The sequence below is a fragment of the Coffea arabica genome, chromosome 10e (genome assembly GCF_036785885.1).
Source record: "Coffea arabica cultivar ET-39 chromosome 10e, Coffea Arabica ET-39 HiFi, whole genome shotgun sequence".
Lineage (NCBI taxonomy): Eukaryota > Viridiplantae > Streptophyta > Magnoliopsida > Gentianales > Rubiaceae > Coffea > Coffea arabica.
The window spans coordinates 43,423,548-43,450,664 of record NC_092328.1 but is presented as its reverse complement, the minus strand read 5'-3'; the positions used below and the strand labels follow the sequence as shown (position 1 = coordinate 43,450,664).

General features: G+C 34.2%; 2 protein-coding genes across 3 annotated transcripts; one reads left to right on the top strand and one right to left on the bottom strand.

Annotated features, from left to right (window-relative positions):
• The first annotated feature begins 942 nt into the window (after positions 1 to 942).
• Positions 943 to 1,734, top strand: LOC140015253 (uncharacterized). Its single transcript, XM_072067178.1, has one exon. It carries the CDS (start codon positions 943 to 945, stop codon positions 1,732 to 1,734), a length of 792 nt encoding a protein of 263 aa, XP_071923279.1.
• A 12,717-nt stretch (positions 1,735 to 14,451) lies between these two features.
• On the bottom strand, positions 14,452 to 17,936 carry LOC113710906 (amino acid permease 3). 2 transcript variants are annotated; one of them, XM_027233978.2, is made up of 7 exons: positions 17,813 to 17,936; positions 16,662 to 16,788; positions 16,325 to 16,558; positions 16,109 to 16,202; positions 15,806 to 16,020; positions 15,541 to 15,680; positions 14,452 to 15,408 (listed from the first exon to the last, which is right to left on the bottom strand). In XM_027233978.2, the coding sequence occupies exons 2-7, from the start codon at positions 16,786 to 16,788 to the stop codon at positions 14,755 to 14,757; spliced, it is 1,464 nt and encodes a 487-aa protein (XP_027089779.1). In that variant the 5' UTR covers positions 17,813 to 17,936; the 3' UTR covers positions 14,452 to 14,754. The 2 variants fall into 2 exon arrangements, with proteins under 2 accessions (XP_027089779.1, XP_027089778.1); XM_027233977.2 differs by lacking the exon at positions 17,813 to 17,936 and having other exon boundaries at positions 16,662 to 17,076.
• Positions 17,937 to 27,117: the final 9,181 nt, after the last annotated feature.

Genomic DNA, 27,117 nt, shown 5'->3' with positions numbered 1-27,117 from the left:
GCTGAGATGGGTAGAGTTTCGTTATAAAAAATGTTCGAATTTTTGCTTTTGTTGTGGGATTATTATAGGTCACTCTGAGAAGAACTGTGGTTTGAAAGGCTTGGCTATGAAAGGGGAACAACAATATGGTAACTGGCTTAGGGCAAGTTTTCCTAGGAGCCCTAATAAGAAGGGTAGTAGTGAGAAAGACCGAAATCCAGGGAATAATACCTACAATGACTCCACTCCACGTCATAGTAATCATACTGGACGTCCAAATTTATTCCTGAAATATACTGAGGACTTCCATGAAGTGGAGGAGGTCACTGTAGGGACAATAGTAGGTACTATGGGATTGAGGAGGGGGAATAAGGGAAAGGAAAATGTGTAGGATACTGAGGATAGTGAAGGGAAGAAAGAGAAGGAGGTACAAGGAAGTGGTGATTTGGGGGTAAGGGAGCTAGTTAAGAGGGAAGTCATTACAGTAGAGAAGGTTCAGGGAATAGAGGAGGGGACGGCTGAAGAAAGAGGGTTAGAACAAAGTTCAGAGGGGGTGATGTATGACCAAGGGTGGATGGATAGTGAGACAGGGAAGGGGTTGGAACAACTTATAGCAGTTGAAGTGAAGGAAGTCAGTATGGAGGTAACAGACAAAGGGGAGATTAGGTGTGGGAGGCTGAGAGCAAATTATCAGGCAACAGAAAAGGGTAAGGAGAGGAACTGTAGGGGGTGGAAGAGGGTAGTGCAAGGTTCGGGGAGAAGGGAACCTCTGAGAGATGTGTCCAATAGGATATTAAGGGTGGAATCAGGAAAGAGGAAAGGTGATGAGAGTACTGGAGGCAGTGACAGTGTAAGTGAGGAGGGCAATGACTGGAAGAGGAACAGGAGGTCTGTTCAGGAGGAATGTTTTATGGAAATTTCTGAGATGGTGGAGCCCTCCCTAAATAGGGCTCCCAAGTTTCAATGAGAGCTCTGGTGTGGAACTGTCGAGGTGTGGGAAGCCCCTTGACAGTTCCCCTTCTCAAGGAGGCTGTATTACTCCACTTCCCTTCTTTAGTCTTTCTGTCAGAAATAAAAAACAAAAAAAGTGTCCTAAATTGTGTTAAGCAAAAAATTAAGTTTGATAACCTTTTTCTTGTGGATCCTGTGGGTATGGTTGGGGGTCTAGCAGTGACGTGGAAGGATGAGGTGACTGTTAGGAAGGTACTGTTCACCAGTTTCACTATAGAATTATTGATTGTTGATAGGGATACTAATTTGGAATGGTGGTGTGTGTGTATTTATGCTAGTCCAGATGATAGTGTTAGGAAGGCACAATGGGATGTGATCACAAGAAGGAGTCAGTTATGGGGTGGGGCTTGGGCCATTATGGGAGATATGAATGATATGGTTTCTAATGGTGAAAAGTGGGGTGGAAGAGAAAGAGCTGATATCAGTTTCAAAAGCTTCAGAGATTTCATTAATACTAATGAACTTGTGGACATTGGTTATGAGGGAAAACCTTGGACATGGAGTAACAGATGGGATAATGAAGGAGAGATCAGAGAACATTTAGATAAAGTACTAGGATCTGGGGGTTGGTGTAATAACTTTAGGAATGCAAGGTGTAGGCATCTAGAGACAGAAGCTTCTGACCATTCCATGTTGTTGGTAGACACAAAACCTGCAATGGGGAAGAGGTGGAAGAAGAGGTTTGTGTTTGATATGAATTGGCTTCAATATAAGGAGGTGGGGAATATAGTTAAGTCAGCTTGAAACAATAGCTGTATAGGATCCAGATTTTTTAGATTCCAATTTAAAATCAAGCAATGTAGAGTGGCCTTACTGAGATGGAACAAGTAGAAGGTGAGCAATTATGGGAAAATCATCTTGCAGATAAAAAAAAAGAGATGAATGAGATAAGGGAGAGTAATATGAGTGGAAAGGGGGTGAAATTGGCATTGCTGAAAAAGAAACTAGCTGCAGCTTATAAGGATGAAGAGGTCTATTGGAGTAAAAAAGTAAGACAGAAATGGTTAGTGGAAGGAGACAAGAATACCAAATTCTTTCATGCATGTGTGGCTGGAAGGAGGAAAAGGAATAGAATTGGTCTTCTCTAGAAAGGGATGGGAATTGGTGCAAGGATGAGGAGGAGACTGGCACAGAAATTGTCTAATACTTCAAAGGTATCCTCACTGCTGAGGATTCCCAGGGAATTGAAAACTTCTCAATGTAATCCCACAGTCCATAACCAGTATTCTGACGTGGCACTGTTCACTCGTTTTTCGATGAAATTTTCTAAAGACCTTTTAGTATGGTTTTGTGTTTGATTTGGGAAAATTCTTAGTTACTCATGTCTTTTAATCTAAATATACTCTTTTCATTCTAAAACTCATAGTTATATATTGCACTAGTACGTATTTGGATTCTCTTTGAATCACTTAGGTTTTTTATGGTTGAAAAATAATGTATTCTTTTGATTACTATTAGGGTTCATCGGTGATTGAGGGTTTTACCCGGAGGGTTACCTTGGACGTTATTTTGCGTAAATAGGTGAGTGTTCTTCGTACATTATGTTTTCCTATGTCTATGTGGGTTATTGTGACTTGTGACAATTTGTGAATATTTGATTAAATGTTGAATGTTTTTAATGATTGCCAAAATGAATTTTGCTAGGCGAGTGTGTACTTTATCGCACTCGACCTAAGTGAATATGAAGTTTTCAATGAATGAATGATTAAGTGCTACTTGCGCATGAATGTAAGACTTTTGGCTGAATTGGACCCTTGCCCTTCGTTGCCGGTCGACTCGAGCCAGAAGCGGATTCGGTCGGGCGATTTGGTGACCCTGGGTTAACGTTTGGTATACTCGAGTATGACCACGAAGTTTGGTGGAGACTGGCCAGTGTCCAGTAGAGGGTGAATAAAATGAATGAACGAATGAATGGCCGGAATAATAAAGGGATTTTCACTTACAAATGAAATTATTTTTAATGTTGAAAGAATAAGGGAATGATTGGTGAAATGAATGAATAAAGGGCTCCACGTGAACATGTATCCTTTTAATGAATGTGTTATCATTACTTTATATTGAGAATGTTTTCTGAATGACTTGTTATTATCTGATTAATGTCTTGTTTAATTACTTTGATTATGCGTACAAGACCTCACTGGGTTTTTAACTCATTTCATTAGTTTTGTTTTCCTTACAGGGGATGCGAGCAAGGGCGAGAGACTTGTATAGAATAGCATAGCCTAATCCTTTTGAAGTTATCTTTTGCAATTGTACTCGCTCTAGTGCTTGGTTAGGATTGGAAATATTGGGAACCTAAATCTTTTGTACATTTGGGATTGTATTACTTTTGAAATAGAAATGAATGTAAGTAAGCGTTTCAAGTTTGGGAATTGGTTTTGTTTTACTTTTCCTCGAGATTGTCTTATTTTATCTGAATAGAGTGATCGAGTCCTGGCGAGAGTTGGGCAGGCGGTCCGCCGAACCCTTTGGTTCGCCTTAGGGGAAGGTGGGACTGTCACATTTTGTACCTGGTAGACAAATTTTGGATAACATACTTGTGGCTCATGAATGTATTCATTTCCTGAATAACAAAAGATCTGGTAAGGAAAGATTTATGGTAATCAAATTAGATATGTCTAAAGCCTATGATAAGGTTGAGTGGATCTTTCTAGAAAAACTTATGTTGAGGATGGGGTTCTGTAAAAAGTGGGTGGGTTGGATTATGGAGTGTATTTCTAGTGTGTCCTATGCAGTCAATGTTAATGGAGAGAAGAAGGGGTTTATCAAGCCATCTAGGGGGCTAAGACAGGGAGATCCCTTGTCTCCTTTCTTGTTCCTTATTTGTGCTGAAGGTTTCTCAGCTTTGCTCAATCAAGCTGTCAAACAGGGACGGCTAACTGATCTCCAATTGTCTTCTGGTGGTCCTAGTCTTTGTCACCTCTTTTTTGCAGATGATTCATTAATATTCTGTAAGGCAAAGGAGGAGCAGGCAATGCAGTTGATGGAGGTTCTAAGGAAATATGGTGCTGCTTTAGGCCAACTCATTAATACTGAGAAATCATCAATTTTTTTCAGTAAGAATGTTCCAGTAGGGGAGAGGTTGAAGGTGCTTGAGAGAGTGAGAGGGATGAAGGAGGTCAGACAGAGCAGGTATTTGGGTCTACCTTTGGTTATTGGCAAATAAAAAACACAAGTGTTTAACTTTGTTAAGGAAAAGGTAGTTAGTAGAATATCAGGTTGGAAAGAGAAGTTGCTCAGTATGGCTGGCAAAGAAGTGCTACTGAAATCTGTGGTCATGGCTCTTCCAGCATATGTGATGTCATGTTGCAGGCTTCCAAAGCAACTTTGTAGGGGTATTGGGAGAGAGATGACAAAGTTTTTGTGGGGAAGTAGGGGTGAGGAGAGGAAGATGCATTGGTTAGGCTGGGACAAGCTATCTGAGGTTAAACAGAATGGGGGATTGGGTTTTAGAGATTTAGAAAATTTCAATCTGGCACTCCTGGCCAAGCAGTTATGGAGGATACTCACTCGTCCAAATTTTCTAGTCAGTAAGTTACTTAAAGCCAAATACTTCAAAGGCACCTCAATCTGGAAGAGAAAGGGAAGACATACTGATTCATGGTGTTGGAAAAGTATTTTGAGTGCAAGGTCACTGCTGGAAGAGGGGGTGTGGAAGAGAGTGGGAGATGGGAAGTCTATAGATATTTGGAAAGATAGATGGATCCCTGGGGTGGCTGGGGGGATGGTGAGTACACAGCGGGTTTTAGGTTTGGGATTGTGTAGAGTTAGTGAGTCGATAAAAAATAGGAGTTGGAATGAGGAGGTGCTGGAAAGGGTGTTTGTGAAGGAAGATAGGGAAAGGATCCAGCAGATTCCCTTGAGCCTGCAGGATACCAAGGATAGACTCTTCTGGGCATATTCTGCTAATGGGGAGTACACTGTCAAGTCTGGTTATAGGTTTGTCCAGGAGAGGAGGATAGAAAGAAAGGTGAGAAATAGTCATGAGGAATCTGGTAGTAGGAATGAGGTAAATGCAAGGGGTTGGAAGGTTTTATGGCAACTTAATATGAAGCATAAACTAAAACATTTTATCTGGAAATGCATGACGGGTATTCTGCCAGTCAATGCAAACATCAAGGCTAGGAGCATGCAAGGCGATCCATTATGTAAATGCTGTGAGGTCTCCTCAGAGTCGACTGAACATATGTTGTTCCTATGTAGTCATGCAGAAGCTATTTGGAAAATGGCTCCAATCCAGTGGAATGGTTTGGAAAGTTTGAGAGGGAAGTTTTGGTTGTGGTGGTCTGAGTTGGTGGAGGCAACAGTCAGGCAAAAGGGGGAGGAGCACATTACTTTCACAGTCAACCTGCTATGGCAAATCTGGAAGGATAGGAACGAGATAAATTTCAAAGGGAAGGGTAGAGGTCCAGGGGTAGTAGTACATAAAGCATTAACAGAATGGCTGGAGTATCAAGAGATCCAGGGCGTGGGAAGGGAGGATGAGAGGGAGCTAAGTGAAAAGGAAGGGAAGCAAGAAAGTTGGGCTACTCCTGGTGAAGGGTGGATCAAGCTGAATACTGATGCTGCCTTGAATCAGCAGAGAAGTAAAGCTGGTTGGGGTATTGTGGCTAGAGACTGGAAGGGGAAGCTGGTGGCTACATGGGCTTGTCCTTCCTTTACATGTTCAGTTCCAATACTCGAGGAGGCACTGGCAATCAGAACTGCAATGGTTAAAGCTGCTTTGGAAAGATGGGATAGAATCATTATAGAATCAGATTGTAAGGCTGTAATAGATAAAATACAGAAGGAGTCGAATGATGTGGTTATATCCACAATTCTGCAGGATATTAAGCTGCTAAAACATAACTTTGAGGAATGTTGTTTCTCCTTTGTTCGAAGGGAGTTCAACTTTGTTAGCCATAAGTTAGCAAAATTTACTCTAAATGTAGGGTCTGTTGTTGATTGGAAAGCTTGTTTTCCAGTTTGGTTGCTTGATAGTGCTCAAGCAGACGTTGAGGAGCAGTTGCTCCAGGATGTGTAACCTGGTTTGTTGAATGATATGTTGCCGTTTTTGACCAAAAAAAAAATTAGAGAAGTGTCTAAATTTGAGGAAGTGATTAATGTAAGTGTGTGAATTTAAACGGTACCTTAGGTCATTTGATTTAAGTATACTAATACCTCCCTCTTGGACACGAATTAGAAACATCCTTAGTTTTTTTTTTTTAAAGTTTGTCTAACAAGTGCCCATTAAGATGTGAAATGTTATTTGCACTCTTATTTTTGTTAATTACACTCCCATTATTATTTTAATTATGTACTTTTAATTTATTAGACCATATGATAAAATAAATGGTGGGAGTGCAAATAACAAAAAATGAAGTGCAAATAATATATCTCATTAGATTTTTGGAAAGGTAAGATTAATTAGGAAAAGTGTATATATACAAGAAATGATCTTAATTGTTAGTATATGTATATATATGATAAATTAGATGGAACTGATATGTATTAATGAGTGTCCAATTAATAGACACATTTAGAAAAACCCCTTTTTTTCAGAGCTAAACATCCTACCTCTTAAGTGCAATAAGATTGTAATCCAACACAGGTCTTCATCAAAGCTTACATGCATAATCTAGGAAAAGATTACACGCGATAGCCATAGAAATTCAATAATGATAGAACTTTTTGATTACAATGAGGATGGAACTTAAAAGCACAAGTTGATAATAAAATTAACGAAAGCTGCTATCCACTGAAATACTACAGTCAAAACTTTTGTAAAATTTAACTATTGCCATCATTCAAAACACTTAACTCAAAAATGTAATCTATTAGGCACTTTCGTTTTCCATTTCTCTGATTGGGTTATTTTCTTCTGTTACCAATCTTTCCTTCATCAGAAAATATTATTAAAACTTCAATTATATGTCCGATGTCGACTGAATTAGCGGAATTGTTTTCTAAATCGGACAGGACTAGAACTCAGAATCAACCAATTAGGGAGACAAATATATTATTTATAAATGAGTTTTGGGGAGTACTATTGGGATTTGGAAAAAGAGTTGTGGCTCCAAACTACCTTAATTTCTTGATTTTTTTTTTTAAAAATATATCTTACTTTCAGATCTCGATGAAAAAAGTCGTTGAATCTTTAAATCTTGGTGGAGCTTTTCTCCCCACTCTTCACTTTAGTTAATTTCGTAATAGCCATGAGGATAAATTATTACTTATCCCACTTAAACATCCACTTAACATCACAAATGTATCGTTTTATTCCTTCGGCTATGCCTCATTAATAATGATTACGAACAATGCAACTTATTCATCATGAAGTCAATATCACTATTGATTAAGACTCAGATATTACTTGTCACCCATAAAGGGTTGGTTTGTTAGGTGGTAGTTTATATTAACCTTTGGTGAAAACCATCACCTATTAAACTCAAAATCTTTATGACAATTATTAAGAAATAAATCAACAGCAAAATTGCAGAAGTGTACGTGAATTTATATTGACAAACTGGTACTTGAATCCCTAGAGATTTTGGAGTGACCTTCCAGGTCAACACGTATTTGTTATTCTCTTGAGAGAGCCCTCTAGGTCAACATGTATTTGCTATTCTCTCTGGTATGATGATGGGATATCAGAAAAGAGTTATTTTGTGGTACTAGAAAATACGATAATAAGAAAAAATACATGTGATCTGGGGACCATAACTCTATTTATAGATAATATTCCTGTTACCTTTTGGATTCCTATTTCAGTCCATCATAGAAGTAGAAATTACCCTTAAGTCTCTACACATTAAAGACTCACATCCTATTAGATACATTAAAACCCAAATCATAATTGATTACTTTAGTTGAACTTAACCTTATTTGACAGTTTGCAACACATAATTATTCACATATAAGTCCAAAGTTGGATTAAAGATCCAACATGATTAGCATTCAAGAAGGTTGGCTTGATGTCAAATGGATTTGTTGGTTAAGGTATGGCCATTCGAGATGAATGCTTATTTGTTAAAAAGAAAAAAGACTGAGTTGATTGAGCTAGTAATACATAAATTAATATTTCTTTTAGGTCCAAAAAAAAGTAAAAGTAAAAATGGCAGCCGAAGATGCGTACATAATGCTGCTTAACTAAAATCACGAAAGATAAACTAAGTTGATTGAGCTAGTAGTACATAAATTAATGGAATTAAGAAGTGTAATCAAACCTCAATTTTTTTGTTTTTGTTTTTGTGAACTTATTTTCGTTATAAATATTGATTTCAGTGAGATGCAGGATGCAAAGAGGGATATGAAATGGAACTAGAGAAGTCGATTTAGAAGACAAAGCTTAACGAATTTTATTTGGATTTAATCTTTCTTGACATTCTTATTGTCTTTCGACAATAAGTAATTCTAATGGGCGTTTATGTAGTTTTTTCAATTTCTTTTATGAGATTTTTTTCCAGATTTAATACTTAGATCTAAAATTCTTTAGGTCTACTCAATGGATCTCATTATAATGTCTCCAAACTTGAAGCAGTGAATGAGTATATCGAGCGATTAGAAGCATGCGCATATGTTCTTGAGGCCACAAGTATTTTATCTTTTCTAAAATATTTTTGGAATTCTACAGTGTAATCTTTATCTATTTTTCAAATCTGTAGTATCTATTCTTCATATTTTTGGTATCTATATATGTTTGATGATATAATCTCTGTCATTAGTGCAGGTTTTGAAGAAATTATAATGTTTTATCAAAAAAAAAGAGTAATTCTATATCGCATATGAGAGCTAATGATCAAGTACTATTTTCTTTTTCTTTTTTCTTCTGTTCTGTGCCATCCCTTTCCAAACGTTTCCTTCTTCTTCTTTTTTTTCCTTTTCGTTGTTTATGTTTTACGCTTTTTTACCTTAAATCATTTTAATAAAGCCCATTGGAAACAGGAACGTGGATTATATATTAAAGAAGAAGAGAGCAATATTTTTGCTTGCGCATATGATGGCCTACATATCTAATGGAACGACTTCTACCTCACCTTCAAACAGTTGCAAAAGTCACTTCGGCTATTGAATATACATTTTTCATCACAATTGCAGCTAAATATTTACCAACTTGTAACCAATAGGTCCAAATAAAGAAAAAGATCACACGTGATAAACATGCACCACTAAACTAGGATAACTGCTACAAATCTATCCAAACGACTAGTACAGCAATAACCTTTTCGTAAGCTTAACTGTTTGTGGATGCGAGATGAGATGGTCTCTTCGTATCATCACCTAACTGAAAAATGTGTAATCATTGGACACTTTCGTATTCCACTTAGCAAACGAGCTTCTTTTCTTGATAACAAATATTATCCAACCTTAACCAAAAAGAAAATTTTGTGTCACTCTCGATTTAGATAATGGACATTAGTTTCTTGTAACAATTTATAATCAAAGAAAGAAAGACATCATCTTTCGTGCAACACATGCACATTGTGCCAAACTTGGTGCTTAATCTTGTATATATATGGATTAAGTTGCAAGATTGAGATGTGGCCAAATGTATCCCAAATGGATCAATTTTGGTCCTAGATTTGACCCTTTTGAGTGTTGATAGGTCACGCAAAACGTGGGCTTGTTTGTAGAAAAAGGGGATCCGAATCCACTGCAATTGCACGCCATGTAGTTTATTTATTAATACAATTCAATGTAGAAATTAAGAGAATATATGATGTTAACCATAAAAACTTTATCGATTATTAAAAGTTTTGTCCTTCCATATATCTCGTCAATGCAATTCGAAATTCATTCCATATCGACTATTAATTGAATAGTATAGTTGCTCTGACAATTGAATAGAGTCATACCACAAAAATTACCATAATACAATGGATTAATCTTTTATGCACTTCTAGTGTAGAGATCTTATTACACAAATAGATTTACATGTATGTCATATATGTAAAAAGTAAATTTCAAATTTGAATAGTGATTATGGAGCATGCGTACGTCTACTTGTGCTTGTGTAATGAAATTCTTAAACTAACTGTGTATAAAAACATAAGCCTAACATGCTTATTGGATAAATATGAGATACATGGCTTTAAAGAGAATTACAAATATTGCTATCCTTAAAGTTTAATTCGTCCCCTACGATCAGTGTGCAAGAGGGTTATGAGAATTAACTTTTGGAATTAAATAAAGTCTTTATTTGACAATTTTTTGCACTAACAAAATCAAACCCTTGAACGCTCAATGTTTGTAGGACTCGTCAGACTACTAGTGTTTTGTGATATCTGAACTTTTTTGTTGTATTAATTTCAGAAACCTCCCCTAAGTTTTTTGACAATTTCACTCAGCTCCCTTAAGGTTTACATAATTACAGAGACCTCTCTTGGTATGATAAAAAGACAACAATGCCCTTCATTAATTGTCAACTCATTGAAAAACTCTATCAAATATTAAAACTCTCTCATCTATTATCAACCAATAATTCAAACTATAGTCTTTCTCATTTAACTATCTATCCTCTTCCTCTTATATTTATTTTCCTTTCAAACTCATTTATTTATTATTATCAACTAAATGTGTATTGTGTATTATTGCTACTAATAAAATCACCATACACACCAAACCACCAATTCTTACATATCTTGGTATCTTTTCCCAATTCTCGATTTTTTCATTATTATTAAATAGTTTCATTGCGCCCATTTTGTTTTCAATTTTTGATAGGCATTAGCAAATTGAAATTGTCAAATGACAAATTGAGTGCTAATTTCATTATCAAACTAGATGAAGATAAAGATAGTGACAGTGATAAAAAAAATAAAAATTAAGGATAGGAAGTGGAATAGGAACTAAATATAGGTTATATTATTATGATTGTCATAAAAAAAAAGTGGTCTTGGTATATATTTATAACTGCATTGTGTTTTTTTTTTATTTACAATTATTGATGTTATTCTTGTAGAGAGAATTTGATTGATTTCGCACTTTGTGTCAATAGAGCATATTGGATATTGATATTAGTAGTGATAGTTTAGATTATTTTGTATTGAAAAGGTGGCAGCCATGAAATTGAAATTTAGAGATATTGATGAATATTGTTGTGTATTAAGTAAAATCTGATATTGATATGAGATTGTAGGTAAGCTTTTGGGTATCTGATGTAGCATTTATAATTGATTCAATGGTCTGTATTAAAAATTTTTAAGTAAAAGCAGAACATTGGAACAAAGATAAGTGTTTGTTTAATGGTGATTTGGATGTTGATAGGTAGGTAATAGTGATAGCAAGTAAAGATAAATGAAATAAAACCGTAAACCATTTTTTTCCTTTACATTTTTGTTGTGAATTATAACTCAAGGACATTATGAAAATTTTGAGAAAAAGTATAACCTTTTACTTTTGGGTCTAGAATGTTACTTAAATAGTGAAAATAGGGGAGGTAAGTGTAATTTTTAGAACTTGAGGGGAGCTTTCTGCAATTGTCAAAAACCTCAGGCGAGCACGTGAAATTAACCCTTATGTCTTTGTAAGTTTGTTCGGACAATAAAGAACACATCATTGTCAAATTCAATTATCAAATCAAAAGTTACAAGAGTCGCACCTATTTAGATATCCGATAACCGTATATAACGTTACATAGGACAAAAGTCCTATTATTTTGAAACCTTCCCACAAAAGTAATGTTCTCCAACCTTAATTTTACCTGTTTAGAAGTCTAAGGATTGTTTGAATGTTTTACGACTCTTGTTTCAAGATGGTATATGTGAAGCCTAAAGTAAAGAGACTTTTACCATAATGTTTTCTTTTCCTGGAAGTGGCCAATAGGTAACTTTCTGGTACAATAATCCCTTCCATGAATAGAAAGCAAGTTTAAAGTTGAACCGCACGTGATGGGCACATCATTTGCAAGATACAACTATTTTCCAGGAGATTCTTCTCAACGAAATCCAACCCCTTCCATGCAAAATGATGCCTAACATGTTAGGGTTGGTCATGAATCTCCAACCTTAAGGTTGTACTTCTCCTCCTCCAACCCTTGGAATGGTGGTGGGACAACCAGTACTATTATACATGTTATGCAGGTGAATGCTGGCCGTTGCATGCCTTAGTGTCCTTCAAGACTTTGCTATTCAAATGTTGGACAATTTGTAGCATCCTTACAAAAAGATCTCCACAATTGTACCTAATTGTTCAACACTGCCCACACTCAAATGCCAAGATTCCAAAAAATCAATTTTGATGGGCTGGATAGTTCTTGTTGTCTGTCTTTTTCTTTTCCACCTGTGGCTTTCAAAAAAGAGCACTTTCGATGGTGCGTGTGGAGATACCAAGTCGCAATTTTTTAATTTCATCACAAAGCATCAAAGATTTGCTATTCATGTTGTTGACTCCTTTCTTGCTCAGTCCCATCTAGCTTTATGCTGCTGGAGCCAGAGCATAATGTGAAAGAATGGGGGAAAAGTTAGACAGATATATTGAGTACATCTTAATCAATCAAGTATGATAAGAAATGAGAGATGATTCAAGGAGTTTTGCTAGAGGTGAGGGAAACTTTCACCATTTTATTTTCCTTTGTTTTCTAGTGCCCATGAGTTGAAAACCGCATCCCACCCCCACAGAGACAGCAAATCTGATATGTCTAAATTGAAAATGAGGCAGGTGCAGTTGTTGTCATTCGATCCGATTGTGCTCAAACTGTTGCACTTCTTACAACTTTTAATGTATCTAAGTAAAATTTACACTTTCAACCAATTAAAAAAAATTCACACACACAACTAGAAAATGGAAGTGTGTACAAAAGCATAGATCAGACACGATAACTGTACACAGCCATACCTATTGCAATTTTATTTGCCTCGATTCCATCTAAAACAACCTTTGATTACCAGAAAAAAGAGGGAGAAAAGAAAAAGGAAAAAGTTCCATATGATGTAGGATAATGATAATCACATACTGTTTTTAGCTTCTTGAACATCCTTTGATATAGTAGCGAGGCACCAGGCAGAGTATATATGTAATACAACCGTGTAAGTAACCCTATAGGGTATAAATATCATTACCTTAAAAATACTAAAAGGAGTTGGAAGGAATTTTATCCAATATTTTATTTGTTTGGTTGGACAAAATTTCTTTCTAGTGTTAGCCTTTTAGAGCGCCCAATTAGTTGAAAATTGAGCACTACTTTACAAGATACACAAGTTTGGCACGTCTCAACAAAATGCTAAGGCCTTGTTTAGATTATAGATTTTTATGAAAAAATTTTTACGTTTTCCATAAATATAGGTGATGTGGTGCGTATAGAAGGAAGAAGAATTCACCGGGCAAAAAGTTTGGAATTTCTTTAGATCGCGTAGGCTGATTGTCACTTAGTACAGCACTGTTTGGTATCCAAAACCTATTCCCCGCCATTCCTTCATCCTTTTTTCCTCTTGTCCATTCACTTACAGATTACGGCGGTATTTATTGCAGAAATCCAATATCATATGGTTTGAAGGTAGTAGGTGGCAAGAGACTATTAGTTGGGCTACCATGACTGTGAAGGTCAAAAAGTTTCCAGAATTTGGTCCTTAAACTGGTGCTAGCTGCTGCAGTTTATTGTGTTTGGAATGAAAGAAATCAAAGGATATTCACAAACTCTTACATTGAAGCTATTAGACTACAAAACAAGTGTAATCCTTAGTGAAAAGTAGGTTGATGTGCTTGACACGGGTCACTAAGTCTCAACCCAATATGTGCGAATGGAATTTGTCTCAATCCATATTTCGGCCTTAACCACTGTTTGATTGTAATTTTGGTTGGATTTTGGTTGTTCACGTCTCATTGTTTATTTTACTGATTCCACCTTGTGGATCAGCTTTATTGTACTGATCGTAACGTACATTTTACTGCTTGGGAACAAATTCTAACTTACCCAAAAAAAAAATCACTTTATTTTTTTATCCTCGCATATATCACATTATTACAATACTTATTTCCACAAAATTTTCAAAAAATAGCAAATCAGATGGGACCTAAACTCATACTTTTTTATACCTAAACCCTGAGCTTGCTGGCTGGAAGATTAAATACCTAGAAACTGAATTTCTTAGTGGCAATATATGCCGCTGCCTCTGGCTGGAATTGTGTTTTGGTTTTGTACAAGTGGAGCAAGTTGTTAAGTGGCTGTGTCTTCTTTAATGGGTACGCACCAATAATGGACTGATCACAGGAGAAATGCAATAGCATTATCTCTTGATTTCAGTATCTAATTCCTTTTACAAGAACATGGAGAATTTGACAAGATTTCATTAATTTTATCAAAACATGGATTTTGGTGGTCAAGACAATGGTCAGACTAAAGAAGTGCGCTACTAGTAAAGAATTACTATCTGCTTCATTTCATTGCATCAAAATTATCTCAAGAGTTTGAACATATTTTGCATGTCTCTTACATTTAGATACTTTCTCGATAAGGTTGTGAAATTGCTATTAAAGGAGAAAAAATGGCTTTGAAGGCTTTGATTGAATTTGTATTCAAATGGAAACAGGTAAAGTTACATAGAGGGGACATGAAAGATGACTCATATTTTGACTTCCAAATACATACATACATTGGATCCACCATTTTGGGGAACCGTAAGAACAAAGTAAACTACAGAGGGTAATAATATTAGAGGTGTGTATTATCCATACCCCTTTATGATTGTTGTTATGGACATCAATGAGAATTGAAATCCTAATCTTCACTTCTGCCTCGTCAATTTCAGAAATCTGAACTATTTTTGATGTTGACGAAGCTGAACCGAATCAATAACTAGTCTTGAAGGCCTTGTAAACTTTGAGATCATTAACAACTCCAGCAAATGAACCAGCTGCAGCAGCCACAGAAATGATCAAGCAAGCCAAGCTCAGGATTTGTAGGCAGAGCCATCTGGTGCTCCACTTTGGTATCTTCTTTTGAACTATGTACATTTCCACGGGGAAGTAAACTGTGAGGGGCCAAAATCCAAATGCTCCAAGAATTCCAACCACATCATTGAAGAATGGCATGAGCATGGAAATGACCGTGGTGATAACAACAAAAATTGATCGCCAAACCAACCTGAAAAGGTTGAGCTTGTATGGCTTGAATCCAGGGATTGGTATTTCGATTTCCTTGGTGATGAATTTGCTTTCTGGGAACCAGTTTCTGGCAGTTTTTTCGATGAAGGCGAAAAGGGGTTGGCAGTAGACTTGGTATGCGCCAACTAGATGGATAACAATTGCAATATTTGCAATATCAAGAAGCCAGTATGGGTTGTAGAAGCCAAATCCAGTTAAAAGATTGCCAGGAGCAAGGTCTCCAAAAGCAGCATAGCCAAAGCAGCCACATGACATGTAGAAAATTGTGGTAACTGCCACACTTAATAGAGTTGCCTTCTTCATTGTCTTGTATTCTGATGGTGGGGCTTTGATTGTATCCTGCAATAAATACACACCAAAAAAAAAAAAAATTTTTAATCTCTTCTTTAAGATTGAGCCAAGAAAAGGGAAAAAAGAAAAAAGGAAAAAAATTAGTCCAATGGGGATGATGACTTGGGAATGAAAAATTACCTGAATTTCAATAAGGATGAGGGAGTAAGAGTAGGCAAAAGCAATTGCTCCAAGTGCTTGGAAGCTTCTCCATATCTTATCAGTTTGAGTAACAGTACCAATGCTTATTCCTGTGAGGCTTCCCTTGACTTTGCCAGTTTCTGCAAAGCATTAAACAGAAATACAGGGAAATAAGTACTTTATTATTTATTGCTAGAGCCCAATTCCACATTTAGTCAATAAACAATAGCATAACATAAAGCAAGATTCTTTGCACTTTATCTACCTGCAACTTTGCCAATTCCAAGGCCAAGACCAATTGTTGAGTAGGTGAAGGACATTACTGCAGCAACAAATGAAAGCCACCATATCTGATCAAAATCTGGAATCTGGGAAAACAGGATTTCCACAACCCCAAAAATGATCATGTAAGGAGTGCTTGATACTTTGCAAGGATCTTTTCCTCCACTTGAATGAAAGCAGTTGGATTTTTTGATAGCCCTGTTATCAGAAATCAAATTCGTCAACATCTATAAAAAGGAAAAATTAGAAGTAAAAAAAAAAAACCAATACTTGAGTTTGAACTCACGTCATGCTAATAGAAGCTGCAATGGTATAACCTATGGCAACTCCAAAAAGATTCATATACTGAATTGCCCCACAAACTTTTACCTGGAACCCACCTGAAATATGAAATTAGACGAGGTAAAGATTAGTCTAATACAACTTTTGCAAGACAAAAAGTTGGAACCATTCAAAAGCCTTAAATCAGCAAACGAAAGAAACAAAAAGGAAAGTAAATTACCAAGATTTGCTCTGACTGCATCCATGTAAGTGTAGTTTCTTTTGCCAGTATCAGGATGCCCTGACCGGTAACAGGCCGAGAGAAGAACAGAAGTATAGTATGTCACAAAGGCGAACAATAACAACACAGTTGGACCAGCAATCCATCCCAGCTGCGCAGTTGCCCAAGCCAAAGACAGAACTCCAGAGCCAATCACAGCTGTTATTATGTGAGCACTTGCAGTCCAAACACTCCCTAATAATAGCCAAAGGTGAAAGAACAGAACTGTCAGCAACAAGTTACACACAGTTCACACACTAAATTGCAGGAAAAAATTTCACTGATTTGGGGAAAGTACCAGTTCTTTTTAGCTTGCCATCATCATCAAAGCACTTGGAACCACCCTGTGGTAGCACATTGACTGAGACATCAAAGACTTGGTGATGGTTCTGAGGACCTTGTTTTGGGGCTGTGCTTTCCACCATCTTTTGTGTTCAAGAAACCGAAAACCAAATGAGTTTTGTGATAAATTGAGGGATGAAACGACAAAGAAAAGCAAAAGGTCCGCTCTGTATTAATTTCTTGCACAAAGTCTGGATATTTCTTCTATCTAAGGACCGTTCCTAACTGTATTGTTCAGTACTTAATACTACTGACAAAGGAGTGATACACTTCTCAAGAGTCAAAAGCAATGATGTGGGATTGGACTAAAAGTCTCAGCAGAGTAGACTAGAATTGGCCTAACTCAAAGACGAGAAAATTGGAGGAGCTGTTCTGGGATGGGAGGATGCATTTATGAAGATGCTAGATGAGGTTTATATAAGAGGGGAAGAAGGGGTGAAATTGTTAAAATCATGTCATAGTTGCCACAGGTAGGCCACGTGCTCAAAAAGAGCCAAGGAAATTTAATACGCGGTTGTCAAATCTCCACTTGAGTTTGAGCAACAAAGAGTTTTCCTTGGACCTTCCACCGTTCATAGATGGGAAGGACTCAAAAATTTTGGAAAGATTTTTTTTCCAACCATGACTTTAGAGAGGCCTAATATCTTCCACCACAGAAAATTAGAGGTCCCCTACCCCCTTCCCTGCACCCACCTTCCACTACTTTGGATGCCAAGTTTTAACTTGAAATGGTTAGTTAACAACAACTTGTACATAGTGGAGAACTAAAATTGGTGAAGAGTTTTTGTTTTGTGGAAAGAAATAAGAAATGGAAGCATGGATGTGATAAGCAGTTGACCTTAGTGGCCATGAGAAATATGCTATTATCATTATGGGGCTAGAGAAATGGCAAAGTGTTCTAGAGATTTTAATTTTGGAAAAAAAAAATGGTAAAATGATTGAAGCAATTAAGACTATATGAGATGTATGAATTACTAGCCATAACCTAACTGAACAAGTATCCAAATTGAGTGCCATACCTACTTTTAATGAACTCAATTTTTGTAGCATGTTAAAAACCTAACAAAATAAATTTTCAAGAAATGAATGTGCTAAATTAATATGTACCTTGACTAGAGACCTTTACAACTTCTTTATCTTCTTGTTTCCTTGAGCAAACAAATTAAAGGGCTTGCAATGTCAAAATATAAGAAGAAGAAGGTTGAGGGATTGCAGAGTGATGAGGAAATTAGGGTGTTATGATGTTGTATGATCAATCTCCTAAGCATATTTATAGTAGTACCCTTAAGGAACTCAAACAATATTTTAATCTGTCTCTTTAAAAGAGGACCTCTGAATCAATTAAAGAAAAAACAAAAATTTTCACTTGTATTGATTTAATCTCATCCATCCTTATTGTAACAGAATCAGGTTCTTTGATATTAATCATTCCCATGAAAAAGAAAATCTGAGTAGTGGCATGAATAAATGAATAAGCAGCAAATGATTTAATTTATCACTCAAATTTTATACTTTTATTGTTGAATGGACTTGGAATGGTCCAAAAAATAGGGTTTAGAAATTAGCCATTGATGATTAAAAAGCAAAAATCATTGCCACATTGGTAGATGGACAGTGGGCATCCTATTCCCATATTTGGTTCCCAAAGTCTGAGGAAAGAAAGGTTGTGAAAAACAGACGTTATTCATCTTTGGAGATTGATTAATTATCTCTTTGTTCTTTACTGATTTAGACACTATATTTCATTTAAAACATTGTCCAATTTTAAATGAAATTGTCCAAATGCCATCAAAGTCCAACACAAGCTTTACAACTACGAAAACTAGTACTATTAATTAAGTAAGGACAACGTTGGTTTGTTGCAAAATCTGCGAAGGATTATAGAAAATTAAAGAGAGTTACATTTTGGAAAAATTCTCGATAAGAAAAAATCTGTTACCTACTCAACATTTCAACTTTTGTGCAATTAAGTAATGTTATTTTAAAAAATAAAATTTATATTTACTCTCAAAGAAGATGCTATTTCTCTTCAATTCATGAAAATAGAACATTTACAAAAGGAAGTGCACTAATGCAAAAATTAGGTTGTTAATTACTTTCCAAGTATGCAGCTCAATGAAGACCATATTAAGATTTCGAAATTGGGTTTTTCTAAGAGCACTCATTAACACACCTAATATTCACCTAACATACCATATGTATACACATACTAACAATTATTATCCTCCCTTGTATTTATAATTTTACCTATTCTCTCATGTATTTATTTATTTTTCCTAATTAATCTTATATTTTCAAAAATATAACACCTAAAATATATCTTAACGAATGCCTTATGGGCACCCATTAGAAACATCATTCAAAATTTTCTCGAGTTATAATATTGTAAATATGGTCTATTTAACGAAGTTATTAAGATATATTTCAAATGTTAGATTTTTAGAAATATAAGATTAATTAGGGAAAGCGTATAAATGAAAGGGATTAATTAGAGAAAGTGTATAAATGCAAGAGAAAGTATAATTATTAGTGTGTGTGTGTATATAAGATTAATTAGGAAAAGTGTAAAAATGCAAAGGGATTAATTAGGAAAGTGTATAATTGCAAGAGAAAGTATAATTATCAGTGTGTATATATACGTGATAATTATTAGTGTCGTATAATTATTAGTGTGTGTAGGGCACTCATTAGAAAAAACCCTATATAAGGAACTAAGGAAGAATTTCCATTGACTTACCGCAAAAATAAATATCAATTTAGAAGGTAAGTTCTATGTCCTGCTCCATCATGTATTCATTTACAAATGATTTAATAGATATTAACTTCTATTTTTAAAAAATAACAAATTCCATTTTTCATTAAATAACGGCCAGTGGTTGCATAAACAGCAACTTGGCACAAGGAAACATTGCACACGTAGCTAATCTCTTTGTTTCATAAATATTTCTTTTTTGTAATGTAGTTATTAATACTCATATCAACACTATAGTCCAAAAAGTATTAATTTGATCATTACTTAGGGTATCCACAATGGACAACACTCTATTAAGTGTAATTCATATGCCACATTATCGATTTATTATTCCCTATTTTATTATATTATTTTTTACTATAAATTACACTCTACAGAGTATAATAGCATAAATCCACAATCAAATTACATATTTATTTTAATAATTCACAATACATATTCCATAAAATTTAAAACTTTAAAAATTGTCTAATGAAACCCACTACTATGACTATTATGTGTGTAAAGGTCGTAATATGCATCATGACTATTATACTCCCACTATACTCTCGTTATGGGAGACGGGTATAATTGTTGGATATAATCAAGGATATTACACTCTCTGTTACACCTCATCGCGGCAATACAACTTTTAGTTAAAAGTAGTAAAATGTTAGGTCAGTCTTGGCATAAATCAAAGGAATAACTACCATTATAATTGAGGTTTCTGAATATTTGACCACCCCACTATAGGTTTTGAGATCCTAAAAGGTTATGATTAAGAATTTGGTATGACCTAAGTAAAAGAGATTAAGAAAAATATCTTGTAGGCATATGATACGAATCTTAAATAATGCTACAAATTACAGCTGCTCTTACAACGACCGATGCTTTTAAACCAATACGCATTCTCTTAATGTCTTTCTGGATTCTTATCCTATTAAAATATCAGCTGGCAAAAGATGTTCGTTTTTGGAATAAGTGTGGCCCAATAAATTATTCACGCATGTCCGACTCTTTCATTTTTGGCACAAATATGACAGTATTGCATCGTCATAAACCAAGTTCATCTAAGTATTTTCTCTATCTATACTTTTTAACGTATGATGTATCTGAGACTCTTTAACAACTAGCCAATTCAAACAAGCAGATAATTATATATTGGATTAATTCCATTTTCACCCCTAAACTTATACTATTTTCTCATTTTGTATTCTAAATTTTAATTTTGGACACTTTACACACTAAACTCTCAATTTTAAATACTTTGTACTCTAAACTCGCAATCCATTTAATTCCAATTAATGATAATGTTAACAGTATAAAATAATAAATCAATGATAAGATGATGAAAGTGGTCCAAAGATGTCAAGGTATCATAACAAATACAAAATGATGCATTGTCATTAACTTGCATTGGCCTTTATCTAGTTCATTTTATTAATAATATTAATTATTAGGACCATACAAATCAATGACAGTATAGTAAAGTGGTCAAAAGGAATCAAAAGATTACAATTAGAATAAAATGATACATTGTTATTAATTTTAACATTCTTTATCTCATTAATTTTGCGAATATTGTTACTAATTGAACTCAAATGGAATAAACTGGAGACTTTAAAGTACAAAGTGTACAAAAATTGAAATTTAGGGTGCAAAGTGAAAAAGTAATGCAAGTTCAAAGGTACAAAGTAGAGTTAGTCCTTAATTATTGGAGAGAGAGAGAGACTTTGCACAATATATCAACCATGGTTCAAAGACTCGGCTTAGTCGTCATCGGAACAGAGCTTTCCGATCTGATACTGAAACGAGATAATTTCGAAATAATGAATAGTCGAGAACTTAATCGAGACGTCTCCAAGACAAATAGAAATGGCCGAGTTGCCGCGAGTCATCCCGAATCAATTAGAATTTTTATTATTTTGCTAATTTTTTAAAATTATTTTTATTTATTATATTTTTTACAATTTTTAGAATATTAAATATTTCAAAAATTTACGTCTCGTCGAAATCATAACCGCAACCGCGACCGTGATTTTGAACCATGATATCAATTGAAACCGAATTAAGGGTTACCCTGGCAAACAAGAATATGAGGCTAAGATTTTGCACACTTTATTGGGAGTTTCAGAAAAAAAAAAAAAGAAAAAAGAAAAGGATTAAATGTTGAATCTATTTCCTTTTTAACACAGAACCTGGGTCTTAGACCTGCAAATGGGACAAAACAAAAGTAAATCCCTTGTGGACTCTAATTTCAGAACATGACAAATTTAACTCTGCCTTCTAAAACTAAAACCTAAAATGACCAATTAATCAAATACTTGGCGGGTAAATTTTCTAATCCTAAATGTGATTGGTTATGCAACATATGTGTAAATGAAGATCTATTTCCTAAACAATCTAGAAATCGCATAAAACAGAAAACGTATCCAATAAATGTGCACGATCAATAGGCAACTCAAACATGCCAAAATTTGCATTTTGGGCTGAGACAAGTCTTACTATTTTCAGGTTTGTAATTGGGGATAAAATTGAAGGAGATTGTTGTAATTATATATATATATATATATGTATAAAATATATTTAGGAATCTCACTCTATTTATTAATTTGCCAACCCAGAAAAAAAAAAGAAAAATAACTACTTGAATTTCTTGAAAGGAGACAAAATTTGCATGATCTATCAATTTGGATAAGCTTTTTTAGTTGATTAACTGTCAACAAATAAATTTATTAATTGTAAGCAAATCAAATTATCAGATGCTTATGCGTAATCCAAAGATCTTTATAAGCAACTCAAAGCTGGTTTATAACAAAAGATATATTGTGAATGCGTATGTACAACCAAATTAGATAACTCATATGAGCTAAAATTGGCATATGGTGAAAATGACTAAAATAGAAATTTATAAACAGAAAAAGCCAAACCCATCTGAAAATCGAGCATGCCAGACAAGTCAGAGTATCAAAGGTTGGTTTAATTAATTTCATTTTTCCTGATTAGAAAAAAAGAAACAGAATTGAAAGTCTTTTGTTAATTTTTAAAGCACAATACGTAATATGGTCTGTTGGTATACGGGAACAAATTTATTAGGAACCCTTTTCCATCTTTATCCAAGATATTGTAAAATCGCCATCTAAAATTAGGCACCTAACAACACAACAAAGGATCAAAGAACACAAAATCAACAACCGCTTAGAAGAAATTGGGAGTGGCTAAAACGAACAACCAATTATCCCAGAACTTACATGAATGCGTAGAATATTTGTAATTGTAAGGATTATAAAGTAGAAACAGGTTTAAAAGATAATTTTTTGTAAAGAGGACCCAAGAACATACTTTTCCACACACGGTGCATGCACTCAATTTTCTTTTTCGTTACTTGTTTAGTCATTTATTTGTAATTTTATAACTACAGCCTTGTATTTGAACAATTTTCTGATTTAACTTAGTTTTTTTTTTTTTTTCAAAAAACTAGCACTTAAGATCTTGCTTAATGACAGCCGTAAATGCAGTACTTGTTAGAGAATTTCTTAAAACATCAGGCAATGCTTAAAAACAATGAGGAAATTAAATGCAAGCCTTTTGAAATGTATAACAATTACAATGGGTTCAACAATTGCAGGTAGTACCCTTTGGGAGGTCTTCTAATTTACCTAGAAAGCAAGCATCCATTATTATCTTCCTTTCAAAACAATATGACAATTACAATGGGTTTAACAATTGCAGGTAGTACCCTTTGGGAGGTCTTCTAATTTACCTAGAAAGCAAGCATCCATTATTATCTTCCTTTCAAAACAATTTTCCTAATTTTTCCAAGTGCTCTCTAAATTTGTGGGGCATCTGTGGATGAAGATTTAACATAAATTAAAAGAAATTAAAAGGATTAGGTTCAGGATTTAATTGGGTTGTATTTTCCGTCATAGCCACAATAACATGATCTATTATATGGATTAAGATAGAAGATTTTGACTGCAGGTCATTTTGTTTAATCGCATGAACTTCTATTATTGTTTTTATATGTTGTCTAATTTATGACCATAGGATCAAGTTTCACAAAATAATGAAAAACTTTTAGCCCTTGGATATTGATCAGTAGCTAACCAACTCTTATATTTAAATGGCTTCTTTATGTAATTGATTAAAGTCTCTTTTCTCATTCCTTTATAAATCATTTCTCAGAGTTACATGGAAAAAAATCAGCTTTCTTCTTTCTCAATTGTACTCAACCATACACTCACTGCATTGCCTTCCTTCATTAACCTCAAGATTAGTGATGAATTTGATAAATTCTATGTTTGTTGCCTCCTTAATTTAAAAGAGCTAATTTCATAAATGAAATTTCTCTTTGTAGTAAGTTTTAATTGTTCTGACATTCAATTGTTCTCTTATATTTCTCTTTATTATGTACCTAAAAGATTTGGTGCTAGATGTTCAACTAAACTACCAGAGGACCTAGGCCGTGCCTTGCACAACCAAATTACCTCTACTGGTTTGGTGTATGAAATTTGATTCCTCTTGGCAACTAGCTAGTGTCTTGGCAACTAGCTAGTGTGCCTGAGAGAGAATATTAGCCCCAATAATTGAACAACCAGGTACCATACCAAGCTCACTAGCTTATACCTTTACTGCGTGACAATGCAAAGGACAAAGGGTATAAATATATTGGAGGAGAATAATCCATGATTGAAAAGAAGTATTTCCAAATTAAAATAGTTGGTATGCACTAATTCTTGAATACATTTTTCTTCTGCATTGAGGTCGAGATGAATTATCCACGTGCTCCAAATTCCATTGAGATATGGGGTTTGCAGGCAAAAGATAAAACATAAATAAATAATCCAGCTTATCCCAACAACCCAATCCGTTTCCTTTTTTTTTCTTTTTCTTTTTTTTTTTTTTACCAGAGACATTACTGTTGTATAATCTAATTAATCCTATATTAGGGGAGGGGGCATATCTAAGGAGGCTCAGAAATAATTCAAAAGGGACTGAATCACCACCGGACCAAACATGTGCACTACGCATCAATCTGAATTTTTTAAACAAAATCACTTCAAATGTGATAATTGGTGGAAGGCAAACCCACCAAGGTTTAATGTTTTGGTGGTGGTTACCAATCCAAAAGCTAGCGGTTCCAATACATTTCCTTAACAAAGAGGAAACAGCATATAAAAACATATTTTTCGTCAACTAATTTCTTCAATAAATTAAAACTATTTTCCTAGAAAAAATTCTGGATTTTTTCTCATGTAGCTTCTAAAATTTATTATAATTTTATTTTCATTCATAAACTTGTCTCTTTCTAAATGCCTATAAACAGAAAAAAGAAAAGCAAAAAAAATTAAAGAAAAACAAAACAAAACGGGCAAATAAAGGTAACGGAAATAAAGTACACATACATTAAAGATACGGCCATTCATTAAAGATACGGTCACAAATGAAAAGAAAGCCCATAGGAGTCAAAAGGTACTGTAAGCGGAGCTGAAATGTTTGACCAGTCGGGATTTTTTCGGAGGAACCAAAGTGCTGTTTGGATGGCTTGTAATTAACATTTGCAAGTCAGGTGCTACTTTGGTGACCTGCCATCGTGATCGTGATCGTGACCGTGACCGGGCAATTAATAAATAGTTACTCGATTGGGAAAAGAGTTTCAGAATAAAAAAAAGAGTTGTTTGACCTGTTGCTATCTTTAATGTGATAAACCTGTCACTACCTGTGAGAAAATCTTATTGCTATATTGATAAGAATTATACTTAGTTTATGTACCTTGAACTCTGCTGTATTCCTCTCATCTCAAAGAATAGTTCTTCTTTTTTTGTTTACTTTTCTATTTTCTCAAGTTCATTAGTTTTCTTAATTTTTTTTAACATAGCACCCACTATATAAATAACACGAATCCTACATTATATTAGTATTAATTTCATAATACGTTATCAACACAAGTCTGTAATTCTGAACAAAAGTAAAACACGAGTCTCTATCTTGAACGAAAGTGAAGCATGAGTATGTACCTTTGAGCAAACACGAAACACAAGACTCTACTTTTGAATAATCAAATATAAGTTTTAATTTTGAATAATTGTTGAAAACATGTTTCAATTCTTAAACTCTCATTGAGGCAAGTTTTTTCTTCATAAATTTATTTCAATTTCATATGGCTAACCTTTGAATAATCGTAAAATACAAGTGCCTACTACTGAGTAATTGCTGAGTACAAACATATACTTTTTGGCATCTTTGAAGTAATATTTCTTTTTTACTCATTTATCTTATCGAAAGAATTATTTATTACGGATACTAGATGTTAAAATATATCCTAATGTAATAAATTTTGGAGACACTATTATAAAAAGTCAATTATAATTAAGGATCTATTTGTCCTTTGAAATAATCAAAAGAAAATTTTGACCACCTGAAAAAGATCGTTCTTTCAAAAGTCTAGTATAATAAATTTACCTATGGTTGCAAGATTTTAAACCAATTGATGAACATAATTATGTAATGTTCAGAATTAATTCTCATTTGAAATTATGTAGAGAATATATTACTCATGAGATATGCTACAAATAATATTCTTCACATTTGATTCCTTGAATATCCTCCTGTAATAGCAATATCGAAAGAAAAAAAATTTGAAAAGTATTGTGTGTTTATTGCATGCCTTCTTATAGATGAATACAATAATAAAATCCAACCAACTCTAATCCATTTCAAGAAGTGAATGTGACTAAAGTTCAACTTATTAGCTACAATTATAACCGAGACTATGATTTTGGTAGATATATCTTGTCATGTCAAGAACAAAAAATTACCACCTGAAGTGAGATAATAATGATAAGAGCAAGAAAATAAAGATCGTGAAAACAAATGCTATTGGTATAGTATGAAAGGCACTAGACCCGTATGTATCATATGACTAAATATCTTATTAGTATTTATTAATTATCACTGAAAAGAAATATCTTGAAGATCCATCAGAGTGATGTAAAAAGTTATTTTCATACCTAGAGTATGATTAAATACTTTTTAATGTTTATTATGTATTAATAGAAAAGAAAATAAATCTCCAAAATACATTTAACCAATCAAAATTATAACATCTTGACATGCTCAATTTCTTTAAGCATCCTGAAGGCATATGATGATCAGTTTAACCAATCAAAATTATAACATCATGACATGGTCAATTTCTTTAAACATCCTGAAGGCGTATGATGATCAATTTGAGTTATGATAGTAATAATTGTATTTTATTTTTGAAGAAAAATGGATGCCAAATATTTAGGATAAAAGAATTATGGTGATGATATTTATCTTATAAGAATTATGGCAATAATGATACCTGTCTCATTGATAGTGCTACTATGCACACTATATTTAAAAATAAAAAAGTACTTTCCTTATTGAAATTCATAAGTAGTAGTGCTAAAATTAATTAAAAACTCTGGAAGAACAAAAATTTGTTATCTAAGTTTTTTCAGAGTTCTTAATGATGTAGGAGAAAAATTTGTTATAAATGATATACTGCTCTCCAAATCTTCAAAATTTTATTGAAAATATCTTAATATGAATATGGTATGGAGACACTAAATAGATATTATACTTAGAGATCACAAGACAAAGGTTGATTATATTAGAAATATCATTTGATAGAGAAATGGTTATCGATATAGTT

Excerpts from the sequence above, each read along its gene's own strand:
- LOC140015253 (XM_072067178.1), top strand. The coding sequence starts at position 943 with ATGAGAGCTCTGGTGTGGAACTGTCGAGGTGTGGGAAGCCCCTTGACA.
- LOC113710906 (XM_027233978.2), bottom strand. The coding sequence starts at position 16,788 with ATGGTGGAAAGCACAGCCCCAAAACAAGGTCCTCAGAACCATCACCAA. Across the intron at positions 16,203-16,324 it reads TGCAGTCAGAGCAAATCTTG|GTGGGTTCCAGGTAAAAGTT; the intron begins GTAATTTACTTT and ends TTCATATTTCAG. Across the intron at positions 15,681-15,805 it reads TGGAATTGGCAAAGTTGCAG|AAACTGGCAAAGTCAAGGGA; the intron begins GTAGATAAAGTG and ends AATGCTTTGCAG.